Genomic DNA, 14,026 nt, shown 5'->3' with positions numbered 1-14,026 from the left:
ACTATTAATGTCTATACCAGGACAATGGATGTGATCAGGAAGTTGTTGGCAAACAGGAGAACATGTCACTCTGTGCAGAGTAGATACTTGCTAAATGCTTGTTGAATGAACAAACATAGGTTTTTTTACCAGAATCCCCTGCAGAGAGTTATATTATATCACAGCAACAAGTAATCCGTAAGGGAGCAAAGGAAAGACATATGAAGATAGTGTTTCTAGGAAGAGGCGTTAATCACATCAGGCTATATTTTCTTATCTTCACTTCATTTCCATTTTCACAGCAAGAAACACACTCCATGCTTGGCCAACCAGGGCAGACACATCCATAAATAACTATCATTAGTCACTCACCAAGATAATGACTGCCACTGGCCCCATGAAACTCCAGATGAACCCTTTATCGAGCTTGAGCCAGCAGCTGTTGAGAGAAGGGTATGCATGAGCTGCGTATTTCTCAGAGGGCAGAGAGCTTGAATTCAGACTCCCGTAGCAAGATCCAACCATTGCTGGGAACCATTTTGCTCAGAACCTAGATTTTAGATGCAATCAGACATGGGTCGTCATCTGACACAAGCTGTATGCTCTAAGCCTCAGTTTCCTCAAGTGTAAAGTGGGGGCAAACAGAAGTATTGAAAAGATTAAATGATTACAGTGGCTATACGCCAAGTCTTGAAACCAGCTAGGGTCTCTCCTCTGACTTTGTTCTTCTCTTTCAATATTGTGTTAGCTATTCAGGATCTTCTGCTTCTCTATATAAACATTAGAATCAGTTTATCATTATACACAAAATAATGTTTTTGGGATTGAGATTGAGAATGCATTGAATCTATAGATCAGTTTGGGAGGAACTGACTGACTTCTTGACAATATTGAATCTTCCTATCCATGAACATGGACTATCTCCCCATTTATTTGAATCTTCTTTGATTTCTTTCATCAGACTTTTGCAGTTTTCCTCATATAGATCTTGTAGGAAAGATCAAATGAGGTAATGTGTACATAGTTTTTGAGTATGGTTCCTGGCAAAGAGGTAAGCCTCAATAAATAGTGCCCAAAAATAATGATTTCTATCAGAAAGAGAGTAAAATTAGTAATTTAACTACAGCAAGAAAACCTACCAATACTAAGTATTTTCCATGTACCGAGTACTCTGTTGCCCAAATACTTTTTATTAAATCATGCCTTATGTTGGCAAAGATAGTATAAATTATCCTGAACAAAGACCGGGCAGAGTAAAACTCGTAAATGTAACAAGCAATTGCCAACACTCAGTGAGCAGAAAAGCTCTGACAATTAAGTTCTATTCCAAGTGTTACAAACAATCACCCATAGTCCAAATCCAAGTCCTTGTTTTTGTAAATAAAGCTTTATTGAAACATAGCCACATCCACTCATTTATACATGGTCTATGAATTGGCTGTTCTCCCACCACAAGGGCAACATTGAGTAATTGCCACAAAGACCATATGGTCCGCAGAGACAAAAATAGTTATCATTGGCCCTTTATAGAATATTTGCCAACCCCTGATCTACGCCACTGTGAGATCTCCAGAATTGTTCTGGCAGGACATAGGGTTCAGGCTGGAGACAGGACATCTTTTTTCTTCAAGAGAGACACCTTCATCATGTTGTTTTAGCACATGCGTTCCTACTCCCTAACTGAAGACCCATTGCCAAAATACTAACGTCCTCAACTAACCTTGCAGAGCTTTGTAAACTTCTTAATGAGGGAGAAATTCCTTTAGTGAGGAATTCTGATTAATTCTCTTTTTAGCTGAGACCTTAAGAATGTTTCCTAGATGCACTAAGACCCAGAAGTCCCATGTATGAGGTGATGAACAGTGCTGGCCCCACAGGATCATGGGGAGAATGAGACATGATATGCACTATCTCATGCATCACAGGCCTTCAAGTTTTGTTGCTATTGTTGTTACTCTTTACATTTTGGGATGAATCTCAAGCTCTTCAGTATGCTATTTCAGAATCCTCTAGAACACAGAGGCCACAGGTGGGCTTTTCTGTCCCTGAATTTCCTGAGTGTACCTTTTTTCCCTAATGTCCTGAAGTTGTATTCAAAATTTTATGTGTAAGTACATTTGTCTGAAAGGTATATTTCCTTGTTTGGGGAAATAGGCCCTGGATTTCACCAAAAGTCTCAAAAGGATCCAACTCCAAAGATGCTGAGAATCATTCCTCTAGGAATTTCTAAGAGAAAATAGAATTATGGCTTAAAACCGGACTGGTTTTGGGAGGTATAATTCACAACAGGAAATGGACTGAAATGTTTTTTGATTTCAGATCATGTATCAGCCACAGACGCCACTTCCACCATAAAGGCACACATCATGCTTACTGAATATGTGATCCATAATTTTGGGGTCCTACTATTGCAGACACAGCCACAATGAGAACTGGAATCCCATAGCCGAAAGGGTACATGAACTTCTTCTTGAATTTGCCTGCACTGGTGTAGTTGGCCACCTTGAGATTCCTAATGGTGAGGAAGAGGTGCAGCCCTTCAAGGAACATCCAGGTGAAGGAGGCCAGGTAGAGGTAGTGCAGCACCCCTGCGATGATGGAACACAGCACCTGGAGGGGAGACAAGAGTTAGGAATGTGGTCTGTGCCTGATCATGTCCTCAGCACTTAACATTTCCTGGATGTTGACCTACATTTTCAATTCTAACACCTGTGTCATTTTGCCTGGGGGCAACACATTTTGGGGGAGCTCTCAGTGTCCCTTGCTTACTCCACATATGGAGCGGGCTAGAAATACCAAGGAATGAATGCCATGGGAACCGCCCTCAGATCCATGACAGACGAGAGTTGGTAGATGAATATTCCATGGCCCTTTCCCTTTGGGTGGGTGTGATGCTTAATTTTATGTGTCACTCGACTGAGCTAAAGAATGCCCCGATAACATATAAAACATCGTTTCTGGGTGTGTTTTTTGTGTTTCTGTGGGGGGTTTTCAGGAAGAGATTAGCATTTGAGTTGGTAGACTAAGTAAAGATCACCCTCAACAATGAGGGTGGGCATCATCATTCAATCCACCTGAGGGTCTAAGGAAAACTTAGATGGAGGAAGGGGGAATTTGCTCTCTGCTTGAGTGGGACATCCATCTCTCAGACACTGGTGGCTGTGGTTCCAAAAAACAAAACAGACTGTTTTTAAAACAGATTTTTTTTTTTTACAGAAACAGAGGGTGGGACAGAATCAGCATCAGCACTGTACTTGCCAACCTTGCCCATTTTCTAATGAGGAAATTGGGGACCAAAAGGTAAATCTCACCCAAGATCATATAGCTAGTAAAAAATAAAAAATTTGAAACCCAAACTGTCTCCAGAGACTATACTTACTCTTAAGCATAGCAATATACTGCTCCCAGGGGAGAAAAATAGTGCTTTCACAACCTTCTGGCTGTGAGATCATAGTCTTTTGGGGTTAAAAGGAACTTTGGAAAACAGTTAGTTCCAATTCTTCCTGGATATGATGATGACTGTGATCATAATGGAGACAAAAGCTAATATCACTTGTGGAGCAAAGCTATCCACCCAGAATTCAAAACTCCCTCTATCCCCGATTCCAGACTATAGACTTGTCACTAGGATGAGACTTCATCTATATCTCCCTGCTCCCCTTGCTCCCCTTGCTCTCAGGTGGGACCACTTCACTGATTTATAGCCAGTAGAACGTGAAAGGATGTGATGTGCACCATTTTCTAAGATGGCCCATATAAAGCTCCCTCATGGGACTCTGCCACGTTCTTTTTTCTTTTCAGTTAATGAAAATGGAAAGGACTCTTGGATGACCTTGAAAGCTGTGCATACAAGACAGAAGAGCTTCCATAAGCCTGCAGTTGGAGGACAGACTCCTTTCAAACCTGTTTGTCCATCCTCTCCTAATACAGAAGGGGGATATTAACTACTCTTGTGCTTAGCCAATGACATTTTGGAGTTTATTTGTTACAGGAACTACTGTTACCTTACCTAATGCCATCAGTATGACTCTCAGTCAGCTTGCTAAATGGCTTCTCAAAAAGTACAGGTTTTATTCAGAATTACAGATGAAGAGAGTTGAAATGGAAACTTGCTTTTTCCCCTAACACCATCACTGCTGACTCTATTTTTTTATTTAAAAAATTTTTTAATTTAAATTTAATTTAGTTAATATATAGTGTATTGTTAGTTTAAAGGGTAGAATTTAGAGATTTATCAGTTGCATATAACACCCAGTGCTCATTACATCAAGTGCTCTCCTTAATGCCCATCACCCCATTACCATGTCCCCCCACCCACCTCCCCTCCAGTAACCCTCAATTTGTTTCCTATAGTTAAGAGTCTCTTGGGGTGCTGGATGGCTAAGATGATTGAGCAACCAACTCTTGGTTTTGGCTCAGGTCATGATCTCAGGGTTGTGGGATCAAGCCCTGAGTCAGGCTCTGCTCAGCAGGGAGTTGGTTTGGGATTCTCCCTCTTCCCCTGCCCCTCCCCCTGCTAGCTCTTTCTATCTCTAAATCTCTCTCTCTCTTTCTCTCAAAATAAATAAATAAATCTTTAAAACAAAGCTGTGATCACCAGGACAGCATGGTATTGGCACAAAAACAGACATATAGACCAATGGAACAGAATAGAGAACCCAGAAATGAACCCTCAATGTTATGGTCAACTAATCTTTGACAAAGCAGAAAAGAATATCCAATGGAAAAGAGACAGTCTCTTAAATAAATGGTGCTGGGAAAATTGGAGAGCTACAATGAAACTGGACAATTCCCTTACACCATATACAAAGATAAACTCTAAATGGATAAAAGACCTCAATGTGAGACAGGAATCCATCAAAATCCTAGAGAAGAACATAGGCAGTAACCTCTTTGACATCAGCCATAGCAAATTCTTTTAAGACACATCTCCAAAGGCAAGGGAAACAAAAGGGAAAAGGAACTTTTGGGACTTCACTGAGATAAAAAGCTTCTGCACAGCAAAGGAAACAGTCAACAAAACAAAGAGGCAACCCATGGACTGGGAGGAGATATTTGCAAATGACACTACAAATAAAGGGCTGGTATCCAAGATCTATAAAGAACTTTTCAAACCCAACACCCAAAAAACAAATAATCCAGTCAAAAATGGGCAGAAGACACGAACAGACACTTCTCCAAAGAAGACATACAAATGGCTAATAGACACATGAAAAAATATTCAACATAAGTAACCATCAGGGAAATTCAAATCAAAATCACAATGAGATACCACCATTAACCAGTTAGAATGGCAAAAATTAACAAGGCAGGAAACAAAAAATGTTGGCGAGGATGTGGAGAAAGGGGAACTCTCTTACACTGTTGGTGGGAATGCAAGCTGGTACAGCCACTTTGGAAAACAGTGTAGCAGTTCCTCAAGAAGTTAAAAATAGAGGGGGTGGAGCAAGATGGCGGAGGAGTAGGAGACCTAGATTTCGTCTGGTCTCAGGAATTCAGCTGAATAGGGATCAAACCATTCTGAACACCTATGAACTCAACAGGAGATCGAACAGGAGAGTAGCAACAACTCTCTGAACAGAGAAGCGACCACTCACTGGAAGGTAGGAAGTGCGGAGAAGTGAATCCGAGGCGATATTCGGGAGGATAGACGGCGGGGGAGGGGCCTCCGCCGGCCGCTTCTGGCAAGTGATAGAGCCACGGAGCACAAAATCGGACCTTTTAGAAGTTGGCTCGGCGGAGGGACGTCGCTGCAGTGGCTAAGCGGCGGGTGGAATCCTCCCGGGACAGTGTGGTCTCAGGACCCTTGGGGTCACAGAGAGACCGGGGGTGCCTGAGTGCGCCAGAGCTCCCAGGTATCAGAGCGGGGAAGCCGGCTGCAGAGACGGAGCAGAGTCGCGGGCTCTCAGCTTGGGGTTGCCATAAACTGTGATCTGCGGCCCAGTCGGGGCACGGCTCCCCCAGCAGGGACCCAACAAGCAGCAGATCCGGGAAGACTCCCCTTCCTTCCCGGGGAGGAGCGGTGCGGGAACGCACTGCAGGGATCTGCTGGGTTTGGAGACTCCGTGCGGGGTCTGGTGCCAGAGATAGCAACGCTCGATCACAGGCCGGGTGAGCACGGAGTGCGGCCGGAGACCGGGGACACGGAAGTGACTGCTTTTCTCAGGGGGCACACTGAGGAGCGGGGCCCCGAGTTCTCAGCTCCTCCGGGTGGAGATTGGGAGGCCACCATTTCTGCCCTGGTCCTCCAAAGCTGTACTGAGAGCTTGCAGGGAACAAAAGCTCCTGAGAGCAAACCGGAGCAGCTTACTTAGCCCGGACCCACAAGGGCGGGGCAATTCCGCCTCCGGCAAAGACATTTGGAAACCACAGCAACAGGCCCCTCCCCCAGAAGATCAGCACAAACAGCCAGCAAGCCAAGACCAAGCTGATCGATCAAGGAGAATGGGAGAACTCCAGCGCTAGGGGAATACTGCACATAGATTCATGGCTTTTTTTTTTTTTTTTTTTTTACCATGATCCATTATTTCATCAAAGTTAATTTTTGTTGACTTTTTTTTTTATTTTTCTTTTTCCCTTTTTCAACCAATATCTTATCAATCCCTTTTTTTAAGAAAAAAAACTTTTTATTTTTCATTTTTAGAGTCATATTTTATCCCTTCATAGTAGTTACCCTTATTTTTGGCATATATATATAAGTTGTTCTCTCTTCAAAATTTTGAGGTACAGTTTCTTCTAACAGATCAAAATATACCCTAAATCACTAGTGTATGGCTTTGTTCTAGTCTCCTGCCTGATCACATTCTCTCCCTTTTTCCTTTTTTTTTTCTTAAATCTTCTTTCTTTTTTCAAACAACTTATCTTACCAAGTCCTTTTATAATTTTCATCTTTACAGTCATCTTCCATCCCTTCATTGTATCAACCCTTATTTTGTACATATATGTCTTTCTTCCTTTAAAATTTTAGGAGGCACTTTTTTCTAACAGACCAAAATACGCCCAAAATCTACTGTGTGGCACTGATCTATGCACTAGCCTGATCATATTTGATCATATTCTGCTTTTTTTGTATTGTTTTGCTTTTGTTTTTATCTTTTTTTTTCTTTTTTTTTCTTTTTCTCTTTCTTTTTTCTTTCTTTCCCTTTCTTTTCCCCTGGTTTCAGGACTTTTCTGATTTGTATACAGTATATTTGCTGGGGACGTTGTGAACCTGTTAGCATTTTGTTCTCTCTTTCATCTATTCTCCTCTGGACAAAATGACAAGACGAAAGAAATCACCTCAGCAAAAAGAACAAGAGGTAGTACCGTCAGCCAGGGACCTACTCAATACGGACATTAGTACGATGTCGGACCTACAGTTCAGAATCATGACTTTAAAGATACTAGCTGGGCTTGAAAAAAGCATGGAAGTTATTAGAGAAACCCTTTCTGGAGAAATAAAAGAACTAAAATCTAACCAAGTCGAAATCAAAAAGGCTATTGATGAGGTGCAATCAAAAATGGGGGCACTAAATGCTAGGATAAATGAGGCAGAAGAGAGAATCAGCGATATAGAAGACCAAATGATGGAAAGTAAAGAGGCTGAGAAAAAGAGAGAGAAACAACTACAGGATCACGAGGGCAGAATTCGAGAGATAAGTGATACGATAAGACGAAACAACATTAGAATAATTGGGATCCCAGAAGAAGAAGAAGAGAGAGAGAGGGGCAGAAGGTATATTGGAGCAAATTATAGCAGAGAACTTCCCTAATGTGAGGAAGGAAACAGGCATTAAAATCCAGGAGGCACAGAGAACCCCTCTCAAAATCAATAAAAATAGGTCAACACCCTGACATCTAATAGTAAAACTTAAGAGTCTCAGAGACAAAGAGAAAATCCTGAAAGCAGCTCGGGAGAAGAGATATGTAACCTACAATGGTAGAAACATTAGATTGGCAACAGACCTATCCAAAGAGACCTGGCAGGCCAGAAAGGACTGGCAAGATATCTTCAGAGCACTAAACGAGAAAAATATGCAGCCAAGAATACTATATCCAGCTAGGCTGTCATTGAAAATAGAAGGAGAGATAAAAAGCTTCCAGAACAAACAAAAACTAAAGGAATTTGCAAACACGAAACCAGCCCTAAAAGAAATATTAAGAGGGGTCCTCTAAGCAAACAGAGAACCTAAAAGCAGCAAAGAGCAGAAACGAACACAGACAGCAGACAGTTAACAGTCACCTTACAGGTAATACAATGGCACTAAATTCATACCTTTCAATAGTTACCCTGAATGTAAATGGGCTAAATGCCCCAATCAAAAGACACAGGCTATCAGATTGGATTAAAAAACAAGACCCATCAATATACTGTCTGCAAGAGACTCATTTTAGACCCAAAGACACCCCCAGATTGAAAGTGAGGGGGTGGAAAACCATTTACCATGCTAATGGACACCAAAAGAAAGCTGGGGTGGCAATCCTTATATCAGACAAACTAGATTTTAAAACAAAGACTGTAATAAGAGATGAGGAAGGACGCTATATCCTACTTAAAGGGTCTATCCAACAAGAAGATCTAACAATTGTAAATATCTATGCCCCGAACATGGGAGCAGCCAATTATATAAGGCAATTAATAACAAAAGCAAAGAAACATTGACAACAATACAATAATAGTGGGGGACTTTAACACCCCCCTGACTGAAATGGACAGATCATCTAAGCAAAAGATCAACAAGGAAATAAAGACTTTAAATAACACACTGGACCAAATGGACTTCACAGACATATTCAGAACATTCCATCCCAAAGCAACGGAATACACATTCTTCTCTAGTGCCCATGGAACATTCTCCAGAATTGATCACATCCTAGGTCACAAATCAGGTCTCAATCGGTACCAAAAGATTGGGATCATTCCCTGAATATTTTCAGACCACAATGCTTTGAAACTAGAACTCAACCACAAGAGGAAAGTCGGAAAGAACTCAAATACATGGAGGCTAAAGAGCATCCTACTAAAGAATGAATGGGTCAACCAAGAAATTAAAGAAGAATTAAAAAAATTCATGGAAACCAATGAAAATGAAAACACAACTGTCCAAAATCTTTGGGATACAGCAAAGGCAGTCCTGAGAGGAAAGTATATAGCAATACAAGCCTTTCTCAAGAAACAAGAAACGTCTCAAATACACAACCTAACACTACACCTAAAGGAGCTGGAGAAAGAACAGCAACTAAAGCCTAAACCCAGCAGGAGAAGAGAAATCATAAAGATCAGAGCAGAAATCAATGAACTAGAAACCAAAAGAACAGTAGAACAGATCAACCAAACTAGGAGCTGGTTCTTTGAAAGAATTAACAAGATTGATAAACCCCTGGCCAGACTGATCCAAAAGAAAAGAGAAATGACCCAAATCAACAAAATCATGAATGAAAGAGGAGAGATCACAACCAACACCAAAGAAATACAAACAATTCTAAGAACATATTATGAGCAACTCTATGCCAGCAAATTAGATAACCTGGAAGAAATGGATGTATTCCTAGAGATGCATCAACTACCAAAATTGAACCAGGAAGAAATAGAAAACCTGAACAGACCTATAACCACTAAGGAAATTGAAGCAGTCATCAAAAATCTCCCAAGAAACAAAAGCCCAGGGCCGGATGGCTTCCCAGGGGAATTCTATCAGACATTTAAAGAAGAATTAATGCCTATTCTCCTGAAACTGTTCCAAAAAATAGAAATCGAAGGAAAACTTCCAAACTCATTTTATGAGGCCACCATTACCTTGATCCCAAAACCAGACAAAGACCCCATCAAAAAAGAGAATTACAGACCAATATCCTTGATGAACATGGATGCAAAAATTCTCACCAAAATACTAGCCAATAGGATCCAACAGTACATTAAAAGGATTATTCACCATGACCAAGTGGGATTTATTCCTGGGCTGCAAGGCTGGCTCAACATCTGCAAATCAATCAACGTGATACAATACATTAACAAAAGAAAGAGCAAGAATCATATGATCCTCTCAATAGATGCAGAAAAAGCATTTGACAAAGTACAGCATCCTTTCTTGATCAAAACTCTTCAGAGTATAGGGTTAGAGGGTACATACCTCAATATCATAAAGGCCATCTATGAAAAACCTACAGCGAATATCATTCTCAATGGGGAAAGGCTGAGAGCTTTTCCCCTAAGGTCAGGAACGCGGCAGGGATGTCCACTCTCACCACTGCTATTCAACATAGTATTAGAAGTCCTAGCCACAGCAATCAGACAGCAAAAAGAAATCAAAGGCATCCAAATCGGCAAAGAGGAAGTCAAACTCTCACTCTTTGCAGATGATATGATACTGTATGTGGAAAACCCAAAAGACTCCACCCCAAAACTGCTAGAACTCATACAGGAATTCAGTAAAGTAGCAGGATATAAAATCAATGCACAGAAATCAGTGGCATTCCTATACACCAACAACAAGACAGAAGAGAGACAAATCAAGGAGTCGATCCCATTCACAATTGCACCCAAAACCATTAGATACCTAGGAATAAATGTAACCAAAGAGGCAAAGGATCTGTACTCAGAAAACTATAAAATACTCATGAAAGAAATTGAAGAAGACACAAAGAAATGGAAAAACGTTCCATGCTCATGGATTGGGAGAACCAACATTGTGAAGATGTCAATGCTACCTAGAGCAATCTACACATTCAATGCAATCCCCATCAAAATACCATCCACTTTTTTCAAAGAAATGGAACAAATAATCCTAAAATTTGTATGGAACCAGAAGAGACCCAGAATAGCCAGAGGAATACTGAAAAAGAAAAGCAAAGCTGGCGGCATCACAATTCCGGACTTCCAGCTTTATTACAAAGCTGTCATCATCAAGATAGTATGGTATTGGCACAAAAATAGAGACATAGATCAATGGAACAGAATCGAGAGCCCAGAAATGGACCCTCAACTCTATGGTCAACTTATTTTTGACAAAGCAGGAAAGAATGTCCAATGGCAAAAAGACAGTCTCTTCAACAAATGGTGTTGGGAAAATTGGACAGCCACATGCAGAAGAATGAAACTGGACCATTTCCTTACACCACACACAAAAATAGACTCCAAATGGTTGAAAGACCTAAACGTGAGACAGGAGTCCATCCAAATCCTAAAGGAGAACACAGGTAGCAACCTTTTCGACCTTAGCCGCAGCAACTTCTTCCTAGACACATCGCCAAAGGCACGGGAAGCCAGGGCAAAAATGAACTATTGGGATTTCATCAAGATAAAAAGCTTTTGCACAGCAAAAGAGACAGTCCAGAAAACCAGAAGACAACCGACAGAATGGGAGAAAATATTTGCAAATGACATATCAGATAAAGGGCTAGTATCCAAAATCTATAAAGAACTTCTCAAACTCAACACCCAAAGAACAAATAATCCAATCAAGAAATGGGCAGAAGACATGAACAGACATTTCTCCAAAGAAGACATCCAAATGGCCAACAGGCACATGAAAAGGTGCTCAACATCGCTTGGCATCAGGGAAATCCAAATCAAAACCTCAATGAGATACCCCCTCACACCCGTCAGAATGGCTAAAATTAACAAGTCAGGGAACGACAGATGTTGGCGGGGATGTGGAGAAAGGGGAACCCTCCTACACTGTTGGTGGGAATGCAAGCTGGTGCAACCACTCTGGAAAACAGTATGGAGGTTCCTCAAACAGTTGAAATTAGAGCTACCGTTCGATCCAGCAATTGCACTACTGGGTATTTACCACAAAGATACAAATGTAGGGACCCGAAGGGGTACGTGTACCCCAATGTTTATAGCAGCAATGTCCGCAATAGCCAAACTGTGGAAAGAGCGAAGATGTCCATTGAAAGATGAATGGATAAAGAAGAGGTGGTATATATACACAATGGAATATTATGCAGCTATCAAAAGGAATGAGATCTTGCCATTTGCAACGACTTGGATGGAACTGGAGGGTGTTATGCTGAGTGAAATAAGTCAATCAGAGAAAGACATGTATCACATGACCTCACTGATATGAGGAATTCTTAATCTCAGGAAAGAAACTGAGTGTTACTGGAGGGGTTGGGGGTGGGAGGGATGGGGTGGCTGGGTGATAGACATTGGGGAGGGTATGTGCTATGGTGAGCGCTGTGAATTGTGCAAGACTGTTGAATCACGGATCTGTACTTCTGAAACAAGTAACGCAACATATTTTAAGAAAAAAGAAAAAGAAGAAGATAACAGGAGAGGAAGAAAAGGGGAGTATGTCAGAGGGGGAGACGAACCATGAGAGATGATGGACTCTGAAAAACAAACTGAGGGTTCGAGAGGGGAGGGGGGTAGGGGGATGGGTTAGCCTGGTGCTGGGTATTGAGGAGGGCACGTTCTGCATGGAGCACTGGGTGTTATGAACAAACAATGAATCATGGAACACTGCACCAAAAACTAATGATGTAATATATGGTGATTAACATAATAATAAAAAAATAAAAAAAAATAGACTCCAAATGGTTGAAAGATCTAAATGTGAGACACGAGTCCATCAAAATCCTAAAGGAGAACACAGGTAGCAACCTCTTTGACCTCAGCCGCAGCAACTTCTTCCTAGAAACATTGCCAAAGGCAAGGGAAACAAGGGCAAAAATGAACTATTGTGATTTCATCAAGATAAATAGCTTTTGCATAGCGAAAGAAACAGTCCACAAAACCAAAAGACAACCGACAGAATGGGAGAAAATATTTGCAAACGATATATCAGATAAAGGGCTAGTATCCAAAATCTATAAAGAACTTCTGAAACTCAACACCCAAAGAACAAATAATGCAATCAAGAAATGGGCGGAAGACATGAACAGACATTTTTCCAAAGAAGACATCCAAATGGCCAACAGACACATGAAAAAGTGCTCAACATCGCTCGGTATCAGGGAAATCCAAATCAAAACCTCAATGAGATACCACCTCACACCAGTCAGAATGGCTAAAATTAACAAGTCAGGAACTGACAGATGTTGACGGGGATGCAGAGAAAGGGGAACGCTCCTACACTGTTGGTGGGAATGCAAGCTGGTGCAGCCACTCTGGAAAACAGTATGGAGGTTCCTCAAACAGTTGAAAATAGAGCTACCATACAATCCAGCAATTGCAATACCGGGTATTTACCACCAAGATACAAATGAAGGGGTCTGAAGGGGTACGTGCACCCCAATGTTTATAGCAGCAATGTCCACAATAGCCAAACTGTGGAAAGAGCCAAGATGTCCATTGACAGATGAATGGATAAAGAAGAGGTGGTATATATACACAATGGAATATTATGCAGCCAGCAAAAGGAATGAGATCTTGCCATTTGCAATGACGTGGATGGAACTGGAGGGTGTTATGCTGAGTGAAAGAAGTCAATGAGAGAAAGACAGGTATCATATGACCTTACTGATATGAGGAATTCTTAATCTCAGGAAACAAACTGAAGGTTGCTGGAGTGGGGGTGGGGTGGGAGGGATGGGGTGGCTGGGTGATAGACATTGCAGAGGATATGTGCTCTGGTCAGCGCTGTGAATTGTGTAAGTTTGTTGAATCACAGACCTGTACCTCTGAAATAAATAATATATTTTATGTTAAAAAATAAAAGAAGAAGATAGTAGGAAGGGAAAAATGAAGGGGGGGAAATTGGAGGGGGAGACAAACATGAGCGACTCGGACTCTGAGAAACAAACAGGGTTCTAGAGGGGAGGGGGCTGGGGGGATGGGTTACCCTGGTGATGGGTATTAAAGAGCGCACGTATTGAATGGAGCACTGGGTGTTATACGCAAACAATGATTCATGGAACACTACATCAAAAACTAATGATGTAATGTATGGTGATTAACATTACATAATGAAATAAAAATAAAAAATAAAATAAAAATTAAAAAAAGAGTCAGGATGGTTTGTCCTTGTTTTTATCTTATTTTATTTTTCCTTCCTTTCCCCTATGTTCATCTGTTTTATTTCTTAAATTACTCATATGTGTGAAATCATATGGCATTTTTTTT

The 14,026-nt window shown here is 41.1% G+C and overlaps 1 protein-coding gene across 1 annotated transcript in view; it reads right to left on the bottom strand.

Annotated features, from left to right (window-relative positions):
• Positions 1-14,026, bottom strand: part of LOC113917915 (putative adhesion G protein-coupled receptor E4P) — a 56,049-nt gene that overhangs the window by 13,132 nt on the left and 28,891 nt on the right. Inside the window, exons 12-13 of the mRNA XM_027586012.2 lie at positions 2,354-2,589; positions 352-418 (exon numbers count right to left, since the gene is read on the bottom strand). Of these exons, the coding sequence (XP_027441813.2) occupies positions 352-418; positions 2,354-2,589 (303 nt within the window). The remainder of the gene's footprint in view (positions 1-351; positions 419-2,353; positions 2,590-14,026) is intronic.

The sequence above is a fragment of the Zalophus californianus genome, chromosome 1 (assembly GCF_009762305.2).
Source record: "Zalophus californianus isolate mZalCal1 chromosome 1, mZalCal1.pri.v2, whole genome shotgun sequence".
Taxonomy (NCBI): Eukaryota; Metazoa; Chordata; class Mammalia; order Carnivora; family Otariidae; genus Zalophus; species Zalophus californianus.
This window is presented reverse-complemented; position numbering and strand designations above follow the sequence as displayed.